Below are 14,232 nucleotides of genomic sequence, written 5' to 3' on the forward strand. Positions count from 1 at the left end.
TTGCAGCTTGATTAAGTTTATATATTTTTTGTAGCACATTTAATAGATTATAAAATATGTTTACATAATTTTCGTATAACAAACGTTTTTTTAATATTTTTATTATTATTAAACAAAAACTTGAGCCAATAAATGTACAAATTTAAACCAAATTTTATTTTTGTGACCAGAATAATAAAACAGTATAAAATTAAAAACAGATCAACAGTTTTTTACAACTCTTTTGAGAATGGATAAAACAACAATACTCAACTCGATTTTGTTTATGAACAAACCTCAAAGGAATGAATGATTATTATCAGGGACCCTCGATTTTAAAATTCATTTAAATTTGTGATTCTTCTTATTAAATCGCGGAAATAATAATTACTTTTCGAAATACATTTTTATTTCCAAGTTTTATTAAAAAGAAATACAAATAACTAACTGGTATTTGAGAGTCCCTGATTGTTACGTTTAATATTCATATTTTTCGGTAGGGGAATAATAGTTACTGGTGCTTTTTCGAGGCATCATCATAGCTGGGTGGCAAGTTCTGCGTGGTAATAAAATTAATAAAGATGTTTAATTTTAGATTTAAGGCAATATTTACATTATACGAAGGTGGCATGTCACCGCCTCCCGATCCACTGGGTCCACCTTGGTTATATGGGGTATTATATGCACTTGCTGCCGCCTCTGCTTCTTTGGAATCTGTTTGGAATATAGAGAATGCAGCTAATTAAACAACAAATTAAAGTAGATTTTCCAGAAAATTCATGGTTGTGACAATATTCCATTTACATCTCTTACAATTTGTGTTTATGGTATAAGAGCTGGAACCAGAAAAACACACATGGTAGCCGGTCTTTGGACTGGATAGAAATAATGATGAGTGCTGCCAAATCTTGCTACTAAAGGTTCGCATATTGTGAGGTTCGAGGGAAGGTAAAGAACAAGTTAAAGAAGAAACAAACGTTAAACAAAGTCGCTATAAACTAAACTAATTGACGACTCGGCTTTTGTTAGTATTTGCATGTTGGGGCTTAGAGGGGTTAACATCGAAAACAATAAGTCTTACTTGTTGGGGCATGGCTTTTTGAGGTACTGTAGTTTTTTGCTTTTATTACACTGTAAAAAATGGGTCAAAAGAATAAAGTTTTTCCTTTAGGGTTTTGTAAATAAATTTTGTAAATCTTTCTTGTGTGTATTGTTATTTCGTATTAGGTGTAGCAAAGTATATGAGGGAACTTAAAGAAAAGCAAAAGGAGAATGAATACATAGTAAAACTTAAACACCAGTTTATTCTTCTTATATATGGGAATTTTTCAACAAACTACTTTTTAACATATATGCTTACAATTTGGTCAACTAAGAATTCAAGTAAAGCTAACTGAAAGTTTCTTGATGCGATTTTAGATAAGTTTATACAGTTCTTGATGGTTTTTGACATCTCTTAATTAGTTTTTCATGACAATAGGATCATTTAAGTAGGTTCTACACTATTCATTTATAAACGCTTCTTGATGTGTTTAATGCTGCTACTAATACTTGATGGCTTCTGTTTTATGTGCATGCTTTACTATCCGCTTGATACATTTTTGAATATTTCTTTTTGATTACTTGTCATTCTTTTTTTTAAAGGCTCCTTCAGAAAATGTTAAAACTAATTATAAAATGTGCATTATTAAAGAAGGGAAATGATAATGAACAAATTAAATAAATAAGGTTTAAATTTTACTCACTTCCTGGTGGCAGGCTGAAGCCCATAAAGTTCACTCCCGCAGCGGCAGTTCCTCCAGCGGCACCTGCAGCCTGCGAAGGCTGCTGATTAGGTGGCGGTGCTCCACCTGGATAACCGTTCGGCTGCTGAAGTCCCGGGGTGTTGAATCCGCCGGGCACATTACCATAGCCACCGTACGGCGGTGGTCCATTGTAGGTCTGGGCCGGTTGCGTATACGGAGCACCCGGTGGGCAATTCGCCGGTCCACAGGCGGCGTAGGGCGGTGGCTGAACATAGCCGCCGGCCCAGCCCTGCTGCTGTCCATATCCGGGCTGTTGCTGCCCGAAACCTGGCTGCTGCTGTCCATAGCCCGGCTGTTGCGGCTGCTGTGGTGGCGGTGCTGAAAAACCATACCAAGTAGGTTCAGACGGCGGCGGTGCCTGCGGCTGCTGTGGTTGTGCTGGCTGTTGGTAGGGTGCCGGTGGTGCTAAGACAAAAGATGGGAGAGAAAGTGCCCCAATGGGTTAAACGAAGCGTGTGCGGTGCGTGAATTTCGTTTCGAGGTGGGTTAAGCAAGGCTGTTTCCAATTCGCGTTACATTGTGCCAGAACAAAAGCCGAGTAGTGCTGCCTGGATGGAGTGTCTAGTGCCTCGGAGTACTTACCAATACCCGGATATGGCGGCGGATTGTCGCTCATAAACACCGTATTTGGAGCCGGGCCACTGAAGGCGTCATGCTGCGGCAGCCAGCCGTAGTAACCTGGTGGCGGCTGGTAGGCCGGTGGTGGTGCCTCGTTCCAAGCTCCAGCCGGTTGGTAAGGTGGCGGATCATCGCCAGCAAGACCGCCTCGATGATAGTTGTTCATTGCCGTCTTGGCGGAGCGCAACAGAGCTTGGCCATATCTAAAGAAATTCTCAATTAGGTAAGGAATAATAGCTAGGCACATTTCCTTACTCTATAGCACCGCCGGCCTTGAAGTGGAGCTTGAACTTGACCTCTCCCACATAGTTGCCGTTGGGCTGGGCGCGCACCTTTCCCTTGATGTAGTTGGCCCCGAAAACCGGCTGCTCAATCTCCACGTCCGACAGGGCGACAAACGGAGCACTAAACGACTGCATGGCATCCGAAGACTTCTTGTTGTTGAAGATCATCCGGTGGGAGGTCAGGTAGATTCTGCCCCCCTTTGAGCCCTTGAAGATGGGGCTGTCCTGGCCGGAAAACTCCATGGATACGCTGTCGCTGTGCAACAGGATGCTGGGAAAGGAAATAGGAATAAAGAGGTAGCATCAATAACATATATCAATCCATCAATCAATCAATCAACACGTCAGTGTTTACATTTGTGACGTTATGCACCCGCAGCTATAGATCCCGATTAATACTTAACATTTTGGGGTTTCCCCGGATACTTACTACTCGCCAGCGTGGATGAGCACGCCATTGTTGGCATGGGCCGTGTTCACCGACATAGTGAATTGGTTTAAAACCGAAATTTACACGAATTTTCCTCAACTACGTTTCGAATGCTGGTTTGTTTTTCCTTAAAAATCTGACGACAGCTGATGATTCATAATAGCGATGGGAGTACATCGACTAAGTTCGATTGTTTTCGGAATGCCCAGCCTATCGATAGCTATCGTGATCTGGTCGCTCCTCGCTACAGGGAAATTATTTTTTTACACTACTTTGGCGAACAATTGCGGGGGCGATAATATGCGTAAGTGTTAATATTATTAGTTAAATAACTCCTTAAAACGTAAAACAAGGCGTCAGGAGTGAAAATCTAGCTCGAGAAAAGTCGGAACAATGACCATTTGTGTGATATGCACCTGTAATCAGCGGAGGCACTTACGCCATTTTTCAGAGCTCCCACCCCCCAAAGAGAAAAAAAATAGTGGTAATCGAGAATATTGGGGCTCCGCAGCTGATTGTTATTTTGTTTTGTTACCGGCTTTGTTTATACTGGTTTTTTTCGCTAATCAATCTTATCGGTCCCTTGCAGTACCGCTCTTTGGGACCATGCCGAACGGCGTCAGTTTGCCAAATCACCCGAATTTCCTCAACCAACTGGCGGCTGCCATCTCCACGGTGGCCACCACCACTGCGGGCGGTGGCGGCGGCGGCGTCGGAGGAGGTGCTGTCACCATGGGAGCCACATCGCCGCCCAAGCAAGCATCCAATAATAAGGCGATAAAGCCTCAGCAACAGCCGCAGGGCATTGCTCCCATGGACCTGGAGAATGAGAACGAACACACCGCGGACGTGACGTCCACCACGAGCCACAAGGACTCAAAGATGCAGGCTACTGCTGCTGCGCTCTCTCTGCCGGATTCGGCACAGCTCTACCTGAACGGACTGATGCAAACGCCGCCCGGCTATCTGTACTTTCCGGCCATCCAGACTGGCAGCGGTCCCGCTGGCGGGAGCACGTCCGCTACAGGAGGCACGTCCGCTTCGTCTGTGGCAGCGGCAGTTGCTGCCTCGGGTGGGAGCAACACCAATGCCCAGATGCTTATGGATCCCACGGCCATGATGGCTGCGGCCATGCAGCAGATGCAACAGATGCACTATGCCGCGGCTGCGGCGGCGGGAATGCCATCGGATACCGGAGCGGGCGTAGAAGCAGGCCTTGCAGCGGGTAAGATTAGATCAGAGAGTTGCTATGTTCTTAAGCACCCATTATCCATTTTCGAACCACTCCCTTAGATGGCACAGGAGCGGCTGGGCTCAAGGAGGTTATAAAGACAAAGAATTGTATTTTGTTCCCGCCAAACCCCAATGCTCCGCCACCCACCATACGCGATCGTCCGCCCGGCTGTCGGACTGTTTTTGTGGGCGGATTGCCAGAGAACATAACCGATGAGGTCATCCGTGAGATATTTGAGTCGTGTGGCGAGATCACGACGCTGCGCATGTCGAAGAAGAACTTCTGCCATATTCGTTATCGCCAGGAGACAGCCATAGATCGTGCCATTTACCTATCCGGTTATAGGTTGCGGATTTCGGCGCTAAACGAACCGCCCAACTTTGGACGTCTGCATGTGGACTATGCCCAGGCTCGGGATGATCAGTACGATTACGAGTGCCGCCAGAGACAACAGCAGCGGGAGCAGCGGCATCGGGAGCGCATGTCCCTGGACAGAATGCGATCGCAGTCGCCGCCACCAATCCCCCACTATACGGACCATGAGGCAACGGCCGTGGCGGAGCATCTGCGCACCAATGAGACCTTCGTGAAGGCCATTCAGACCATTACCGCCTGGCTGGAGCGCGGTGACTGCACCAAGCGTAATGCCAACATCTTCTACTCGATGATCCAGAGCACCCACGCCCATGTGCGGCGTCTCCACGCAGACAAGCTGCAGCTAGAGGAGGATCTCAAGAAGGCCAGGGACAGCTACCGCAAACAGATGGGCACCATGTCAACGCAATGTAAGTATTCCAACCGATCGGCCAGCGGCAGATCAGCTTTCTTAGCTCTTAGTCTAGACGGGAATTTACATAGGTGCCGCTCCCACTTTGAAATCCTATTTTTCTATTTTCGTTGCGCCCGGGTTAGCCTCTTAGCGTCTGTATATCTGAACAATCTACCAGCGTTCCACAAACACACCTCCTACACGAACAACACACACCATGCCCACCAAACACACACACACTCTAGCAAAACTAGTCATCGAAATATTAAATGCCAAAACTCCATATAAGAACTCACTGTCTAAAATTTGCTCGCCCCAAAAAGACGAAGGAGCAAACCCAAAAAATCCAAGCAGGATCAGGTAAAGCCCAGCGAAAAAAAAGGACCAAGCCAAAGACAACTGCACAATGAGCATGAAAATGGAGGAGAGTTGAAGAGGCGATCAAAGTATGATCAATATGTGGATCTTTAAGCAATGATCTTTAACATTAAAGCAATTGAGTACAAATTTAATTTTGCAATATTTAAATATAAATATTTTAAAATAAATTGAAAATATGACGCGAATTCTACCAATGTGCCAAAAGTCTACAGTTTGACTACAAATAAATCATGAAAATCATTTTTAAGACTTAACAAACTGTAGCTAAGTTAGTTACCAGTTTTGTAAGGACCACTTTGATCACCTCATTCACTGATTTGCTCCACTGTGCAGCTGATCCTCTATTCACTTTTACTGTGCCTCGGACACCATCACAAAAGTCCGCTGAAGTCTGCTTATGGGGCCCAAAGGTTTGTAAGAAGCCGCAAAGGCGAAGAAGAATAAATTCAAGACAATTTCGCTGACAGAGTTAAGGAATATAAGCTTCCTGTAGACCCAAAAATCCCTCTCTCAGATCTCGGACAAATCCAAAGATAGGTAATCAATCACGCTGTTGTATTCTCTCTAGATTGTACCTAATATATATTAAACCTTAAGTAACCGTAACTATTTTACATATACTACATATATAATTGCTATGCGAGGGTCTCTCCTGTAGATTAATTCAATTTTTAATTTCTCACTCATTTGATTCGCAAAAGAACAAGTCTAGTTATTTAATGATAATACAAAAAAAGGTGAAGAGCAAGACTGAACTCCAAATCCAGAAAAACAACATCAAAAATACCCTCTGTCCTCCCTTAATATTATTATATATTATTGCATTATTGTTCAGTCACTCAGATTGAAAAAGTGTTCAATGCCGCTAGTCACAAGAAGGTTTGGGACCATTTCACCAAAGCCCAAAGAAAAAACATCGATCAATGGAAGAAGTTAGCCACGGTACGTACTAAAATGTTCAAATAATCAAAAAAAGAACAACCTCAATCTCAGATGTTGCCAAATGTTGTGTATAAAAGCCATATGTTCTGTCTAATAATCTCGATTCACTACTGTATCGCTCGTGTTATTGTCTCTGTTCCTATTATTATTATTGTGGAGTTACTGTAGTCGTAATCGTAATCGTAGTTGTCCTAACATCTTCACTAATGCGATTTTGTGTTATCCATATCAGTCTGCATGTCGCCACGTTCACCTATATAACCATTACTGTACGTTTCCATAGCAGATGCTAATTGTTGTTCATTAATTGTTAATTTTCTCATGTTTGTGCCTTGCCATAATACGTCATTTAGTTGTTTGTTCGAAAGATTATCAAAATTCCCATTTTATCGGCTCTGCTGATGTCACTTAACGAAATTCCCGACCTAATCTAGATGTAATTCGAAAGAGTATGTTGAAGTCTTTGTTTTTAACCTTGTTTAGAATTTAAAATGTATATTTAAGAATTTTAGAAACTGTTTAAAGATATGGTATATCTATTTTTTAACCGGTTTTCTTGTCATAGCCATTCATTAGTCTATTTCTATCAGGTTTATTTCAATGTATAGCTTCGCCTCTTTTCTAAAATGCTTTTAATCTATATCTTTTCATAGCTTCAGTGTATCTTTGGTTTATTGTTTGTTTCTCTCTCTTTTTACTAAGCATATGCATAACATTTTCAATAAGCTTTAAATACTCTTCAAACTAAACGTAAACTTTAGACGAGTGTCCACAATTTTCCAAGTTTTTTTAAATTTAAAAATGAAATGTTTTTTAAACGAAACTTTGGAAATTTGTCGGATTGGTTGTGGTAAATCTAAAAAGAAGAACTAAAAAAATCATTGCTGCTGAGAAACATAATTTTTGAGTAACAAAGAAACAAAAAAACAAATTAATAATTAATAGTAAAAGAAAGAATCGAAAATTCGAAAACTCTTTTTAAAAATGTGGCGAGGTAAGTAAGCGGACCAGTACAGAGTCGTAAAACAGGAAACCAATTTGATTAATGCATTCTTTAAATACGCAAATTTTATAGCTAGGTTCTAGATTTATAATCTGTATAAGCAATGGAACCAAAATGAAAACGATATATAGTTCCAACTGATAGAAATGGGAAAGTAACTAAAGATTTTTCGCATGCCAATGCAGGAACTGCGAACGGTCCAGATCACCGACGATGATGAAATGGAAATCTCCGACGATGAGCGGGAATACGAAAGACGTGGACCGGGTGGCAAGAGGATGCGGTATGACAGCGATAGTTTGAAGGTAAGGATTTAAAGCTTTAAGTATATAATAGAGGCACTTTATTAAGTCCTTCCCTTAAATTCAGGACGAAAACGACTCTCTGCGCTGTCAGCTGGAGGCCATTCGGCATGAGATGAATCTGGAGCGCAGCGATTACGTGCAGCGCGAGAAGCAGATCAAGGTGCTCCAAGAAACCATTCGCAACATGCAGACACAGCTGCTGCAGACCAAGCTCCGCGAACAGAAGGACACCAAGACCATAGAGCACCTGGAGCGGAATCTCAAGGATGCTGGCGTAAAGCAACTACTGCTAAAGACCAAAATCAAGGAGGTGGCCGACAAGTTAAAGAACAAGGAGGCTCAAAACAGCAACGGTGCCGCTTCGAACGCTTCCAGTGCCTCGAATCCCGACTATGACCCTGACGATTCGTGCAGTCAGGAGGCCATAGGGGTTAGACGGCAGCGACCACAAACGGAACCGGAAATAATTGATATCGATAAGGTGGACGATGATGTGAGGATCATAGAGCACCAGAGCGGTGTGGTGGAGATCCATGAAATCGAAGATGATGAGAAAGAAACCGGCCCAAAGGCGGCCTCCGTGGAAACCAAAGAAAAAGAGTCAATTACAGAGAATAATTCTAAGGTCAACAATGTGGAGACCATAAGTAATGTCATTGCAGAGGAGACTCCAATATCACCCAGGGAAAAGGTAAGTTTTAAAATTTTCTGATAATTATTATTAGAAAATTATCCAAATTAATATTGCGTGTTAATTATAATAGGAAACCTTCAAATCCCTGGCCCTTTCCGAGGCTAAGATAATTGCTCTTGCCTCAGCCTACCTGGTGCTGCATCCCCATGGCGTTGACATTGCCAACATAGCGAGTTACTTAAGTGGAATGCTCTGCCACAATAACGCTGCCCCCAGTAACCTAGATGATCTTGCCAATATACTCAGAAAATACACGAATCTCTTCAAAGCCAAGGATGAGGCCAAGTGGCGATTCTGCGGCTTCAACGAGTCGCGGGAACCGTAGAAAGAAAGATTTAAAGTGCGCGAATTGTAGACTCCAACAAGATGGACAATTGAATGCTTTAATTATGTTACAACTATATATATCATAATGCGTATCGGGTAAGGAAGCAGAAGCAGAGTGACAAGTTAACCGATGGATGGACGCAAGTCTTTCAGTGCAATCACAACTTAATGAGACCAGTTCCAGTTTTTAAGGGCAAGTACTCGTAGTTAACTCTTATCAGAAGAAAGACACCACAAACTAACTACCGTTTCAATTATTTAAACAACTCAACAACCTAATGAATAATTATACATTTAAGCTAAATGAATTCAATATATACACCAGAATATATACATCAATATTTTAAATATAAAGCTGAGAGGCCGCAAGACGCAATTGTTGCTTAATGTTGACACAAGAGTCGAAGGAATGGAACCAAATAAATTTTATGCTAAACTATATGAAAGTACCCTTTATTTGGGCGAGGTATATCTTAAATTGGATAATTTTAATTTTTATAATTTTTTCAGTTTTAATATATTTTCTTATATATTGTTTTATTTCGTTTTTTTAAGTCCTTGCAGCAATCGTTCGTGGCTTTCATGAAATTATCCTGCTAGTGCTCCAGATTACGTGATAAGCTTACGTTGCTTGCGTAAGCCGTAATAAAGTGCGCGAAAAGAAGCTGCGCGTCCTCTGCCAAGGACGTGCCAAATAGCATCCTTCAAGACCGCCCACAACTGTGCTTAAATGACGTGATGAAATTCCACACGCAGGATTTGAATTTCCACAAACCTCCCATTTGTGACGTCAACTCTACGTTAAGCTTAGAAAGAACGTTACGGTTAAACATAATCCGTAATAGGGAGAGATGGAGGAACAGTAACTGAGGGAGATAAACTAACAGCAACAACAACCACATGGAAAGATTAAAACACAGCAACAAAAATAATTACATGGAGAGATGGCAGTAACAGTAACAGCAACAACAACAACAGCGACAGCTGCAGGGAGAGATGTAAGAGAGCACAAGAACAAGAGCGCAAAATTTCCCACAAAAGCAACGTACTAACGGTGTGTGTTTGTTCAGCAGTGCTTTTCTACCGCTCTGCCGCCGCCGCTCCACCGGTGCTCTGCCACGGCCGTCGACGTTGACGAGGGAGGCCCGTCTATATCAACTGCTATCAGTCGTTTTTGCGAATCCAACGCGCGCGGTTCTCTTTTCAATAAAGTCCAGAAAATAAAGGGACTGCTGTTTCGTCCATGTCCAAGTAACTGTGTCTCCCCAATCCCCCCTCGCGCGTGTGTGTGAACTGTAATTTTGTCAGCCGCTGTATATTTTACCATAATTACGTGCACTTTCTTTGCACAACACCAAAAAAATCAACTGCAAGAGAATTGGAAGAGAAAGGAGCAGCCGTCTCCTTTCCCGCGCTCACAAAGGACAATTCAAGTTCACGACTTCAAGCAAGGAAGCTGCGAAGGCAACAACAACAAAGCACGTTCTTGTTTGTTTTTTCCTCGGCGGGTAAGTTTGCTTGTTTGTTCACCCGGTCTTTTTTTTTACTTAGTTTTAGAGCAACTGATTTGGCAAACAGTTTTGCTTTGTCAAAAGAAACCGCAAAAGACGCAAATCTATACGAAAAGAGCGGGCAAAGTGATAAATTACCAGGCAGAGGGAAAAATAGAAAAATATTTGAAAAAGAAATCACGGAAAACGGATCAAATTTGAGTACATTTTCGTCTTCGGTGCAAATATATGTATAGCAAACAGTGTGTGTTCAGAATAGAAATATTATGTTTTCAAAATTTTCCACTAACTTAAATTATATATATTGAAAAGAATTTAAAATAATAATGCTTAGGTGCAATAAACGACATTCTTGTTTGTTTTGAGTATTTTCAGTAATCTTTGACTGAAATAAACCAATAATAAAAAATAAATAATTATGCTAGAATAAAATAAAGTAAATACTAAAATATGTATTCTAAATTTTATGAGGATATAAAGTTTCAGCTAATGAACAAGTATGAGCTAAATAATAAAATGTATTGATTGATTCTAGAATTCTTTATCAATTTAACAAACGTTGATATATTTTCCACTTTAACCATTAAAAATTACTATAGAAACTTGTTGCAAAAAGAATATCTATTCAGTTTCCTGTTCTTATTAAATTACTTGAAAATATTTAAATTGTCAAATGCTTAGCTTCATAAATATATTTCCTGTTCAATTTTACGTCAGCCTAATTAAGGGTGTGTTGGTCACGGGATATTTAGAAACCATTCATTAAATCACATAGATTAGCTTGAGTACAAAAAAAAAGACAACAGAACATTCCAAAAAAAACTTGTTGAACATACGAAAATATACTTTTTGACGTCAACGAAAATGTTCTACAAAAAGTCTGTACTTTGTTTGAAAATAAATAAAGTGTATAACACTATACACTTTATTAACTAATAACTTATAACAAAACAATAAATAAGAGCAGCTCTAGCAACTCTAGGAAATGTGGAACTAAAACAAATAAGGTGGAAAACTGCAAAGCCGCTTTTCCTGTTTTGTGTCAGTGGTGCATATGGGTATTATCAGAAAAGGGAAAAGTAAACTTTGAAAAAGTCAGGGGCTAGGGTCCCCCATCCCGTGATTTAAGACTTCCCCTTTGGATGTTTTTAAAAAGCCCAAACAATGATTAATTAGGCCCTGCACGAGCTTCGGAACTGAAATATCTATGGAGCTGCGAGCGGAGAACATGTTACTGCATTTTCGATGGGGGAAAAGCTTTGTGCTGAGTTAAGCGTAAATTTGATGAGACACGGGAACGTGCCAAATGTCAACATGGCCCTAAAAACAAATTCGATTCATAAAATACACGATCTACACACTTATTTATGGCATGATCCCCAAGCCCCCGAACTAGACTTGAAATTCCCGAACAAAACATACAAGTTTCCCAACCGCAGAGCACTTCCACATATATCTTCCCGAGACAATCTGTAAAAATCCCCGGCTAAATGCCTTATTTTGTTTTTGTTTTAATTCATTTTCGATTTGAAATCGAAATGGGAAGCCGCACTTTTTCCAAATGAAAAACAGTCACGTAACTGGGAATTGTCTGTGCAATGCAAAACAATGTGTGTTTAATAATAAAAGAATTCCCCTTTTATTAGAAATGTTCTAGATCAATAGATAAAAGTTAATAGAAAAGTTAACTACTGATAAGTAGGTGGAATCGATTGCACGGACCCTCCAAGCACTCTAAGGTGAAGACCCTAATCCCATTGGGAAACTCCTCAAGCTCATGAGCGGAACAATTCAAAGGAATAATATTATACACATGTTTTTTATCAAACCTGTTGCATTTTTGAGTATTATATATACATATATTTGATTTAATTATTAGGTGTTGTTATAATGTAGTCATTAATTCTTTATTGGGGTTAAGCTTACACATACATCATTATCGGAGTGTGGAGATATAACCCGTAGGAAGAAATTAAATATTATATCCTAGCATATCCTAGATTTATTTTAGGCTATTTAGGATACTTATAGGATAACTTCACCTCACTTATATTTCCCTTAAAACTTCAAGTATAAAGATTCTTAACACAGAATATTATTCCAGAAATGCGAACATAATTTAATTTTCTTTGGTTGATGATAGAAACCCCCGAGTAATAGGATGTAAGTAAATAGTAAACATTCTTTCAGTATTTGTTTATACTACCTTCTTTCTTCCTCATTAACAAATTTCTAGACAAAATTATTCCAAACACAAATCGGTTAGTTCATTAAAGTCAATCTATTTGCATTTGTTTACGAGCCCGGTGCTCATCCACATAAAAACACACTTTTAGCGTTTGCTTAAAGCGAAAATCCAATTAAGTCGGCCTAGTTCAAGGGCATTGTAAGCTATTATTTACTTTAATTTCTTATTAAAACTCAAAATGGGGATTCCCTTTTGGTGGAAATATGATGATGCATATTGGGAGAGGGGATATAGAGATTTCCCACAATGAAAACTAAACAAAAATTAGCATCACGTGTCGCGGACAGGTAACTGACAAGGGGGCGGAATGGGAGGTAATTCGGTGGGTGTGGGGTGGCTTGTTGGTTGTAATTCAATCGAAGCATTCTGACGTCAGAGGGAACTGGGGCATTTCACCTGAAAAATGTAAACAAACTGCAGTGACCCCTCTAAGCACACACAAACACACACTCCGTGAGATACAATTACAAGATACAACAGATACATTCCGGTGGCCTTGGCCACTTTGTTGACTCATTTGTGTGATTGGCTTTTAATCAATGAAAAGGTGTTGAAAATTCTTTGCCAAATAAAAGTTTCTCTGTCAAGTTCAACTTTGCATATATTCCAGATATATCCCTAATCTATATGCTTATAGATAAAAAATAAAACTATTCAAGAGAAAGCGACTAAAAATAGTGCGTAAGAAATTTCTGTGACGTCAAGTTGGGAAATCAAAGTCGCATAAAGCGTTGACGACACCCACGCGTTGGCTGAGGGAAATTGTAGAATATTTTCCTGCATCGAACTCTCAGCAGAGAGGAAATTGTTTGAGGAAATCTTGGAGAATTTATTGCTAGAAATATTTATAGACCTTTGGCGAGCATATGTCTCAATACTACATATATAAAGTTATTTTTTTCAATTCATAAAATATCTTTTACATATTCAAAACCAAGCCCCTTGCTTAATAGATATGTTTTCTTAAATGTTTGCTCTCCGCAAAGTTGAAAAGAGTTCAACATTTTATTTTTTGAGTTTATACAACTTTGAGACGTTTTTAAAACCGACCTTTTACGGGTTCGCTCAACGCACTTTAATATTGTGCAAATTACTGAAACATTCCAATCATGTTTTAATAATTAAAAACAACTTTTTGTGATATGAATGAATGAAAAACGTCGCATTTATTTAATACATCAATTTGTGAGTGCTTTAAAATATAATTAATATTATATGTAGGCATTTCAGGTTTGTTTTTGTTATATTCGAAATGCCTTAGAATTTGCCATAGACTTTGTTGTTGATCGAAATATCACGTTTATAATTCGTTGCGCATGCACTTTTTGAACTTTTATGGAACTTTAGTTCCTCTTTTACTTCATGTTCGGTCGTCCGAGGGGGTTTTCCGTAAATTCTGTGAGAATACTAATCAGATCTCAGTGCAGGCTGAATAATTTTTTACACCCCTCCAATTTGGAGCTTCTCCGAACGAAAACAATCAGTCAGTCAATCAGCTGCACTGACGTTGATGACGGCTTTTCAATTTACTTTTTTTGTATCAGGCTATAGACTACCGGTTACGCATTGACATATATCAGATTACTTATAGTATTTGGTGTATAATTTAGCAAACGGAAGCTGGTCGTTAAATGGCAGATTAGCGAGTGCAAATTTAAGTGCAAAAAACGTGAAAATGTCACTAGAACTTTAATAAATAGAT

The 14,232-nt window shown here is 40.0% G+C and overlaps 3 protein-coding genes across 19 annotated transcripts in view; 2 read left to right on the forward strand and 1 right to left on the reverse strand.

Moving 5' to 3' along the window:
• Wbp2 (WW domain binding protein 2) lies at positions 1-3,328 on the reverse strand. 14 transcript variants are annotated; one of them, XR_015272021.1, is made up of 8 exons: positions 3,117-3,328; positions 2,658-2,957; positions 2,367-2,605; positions 1,725-2,189; positions 1,061-1,110; positions 793-893; positions 593-693; positions 1-535 (listed from the first exon to the last, which is right to left on the reverse strand). XR_015272021.1 is itself a non-coding variant. In XM_020944295.2 (6 exons), the coding sequence occupies exons 1-6, from the start codon at positions 3,170-3,172 to the stop codon at positions 491-493; spliced, it is 1,206 nt and encodes a 401-aa protein (XP_020799954.1). In that variant the 5' UTR covers positions 3,173-3,328; the 3' UTR covers positions 1-490. The 14 variants fall into 14 exon arrangements, 4 of the variants coding, with proteins under 4 accessions (XP_020799954.1, XP_020799955.1, XP_020799956.2 ...); XR_015272023.1 differs by having other exon boundaries at positions 593-717; XR_015272025.1 differs by having other exon boundaries at positions 1,725-2,102; positions 3,117-3,326.
• Positions 3,282-9,210, forward strand: LOC110177529 (uncharacterized). 3 transcript variants are annotated; one of them, XM_020944288.2, is made up of 7 exons: positions 3,282-3,420; positions 3,706-4,341; positions 4,410-5,135; positions 6,336-6,442; positions 7,631-7,750; positions 7,815-8,441; positions 8,515-9,210. In XM_020944288.2, exons 1-7 carry the CDS (start codon positions 3,282-3,284, stop codon positions 8,767-8,769), a joined length of 2,610 nt encoding a protein of 869 aa, XP_020799947.2. In that variant the 3' UTR covers positions 8,770-9,210. The 3 variants fall into 3 exon arrangements, 2 of the variants coding, with proteins under 2 accessions (XP_020799947.2, XP_020799948.2); XR_015272017.1 differs by lacking the exon at positions 6,336-6,442; XM_020944289.2 differs by lacking the exons at positions 6,336-6,442; positions 7,631-7,750; positions 7,815-8,441; positions 8,515-9,210 and adding an exon at positions 5,443-6,272.
• Positions 9,175-14,232, forward strand: part of nebu (solute carrier family 2 member nebulosa) — a 20,579-nt gene continuing 15,521 nt past the window's right edge. The window contains exons 1-2 of one of the 2 annotated variants that reach the window (XM_086834434.1): positions 9,175-9,769; positions 9,845-10,279. The gene's annotated coding sequence lies outside the window, so the exon portion shown is untranslated. Of the gene's footprint in view, positions 9,770-9,799; positions 10,280-14,232 lie in introns of those variants that run through there. The other variant, XM_020944293.2, reaches the window with a different exon arrangement.

This window comes from Drosophila serrata, unplaced genomic scaffold (genome assembly GCF_035046125.1).
Source record: "Drosophila serrata isolate PLE 108 unplaced genomic scaffold, ASM3504612v1 contig_272, whole genome shotgun sequence".
Lineage (NCBI taxonomy): Eukaryota > Metazoa > Arthropoda > Insecta > Diptera > Drosophilidae > Drosophila > Drosophila serrata.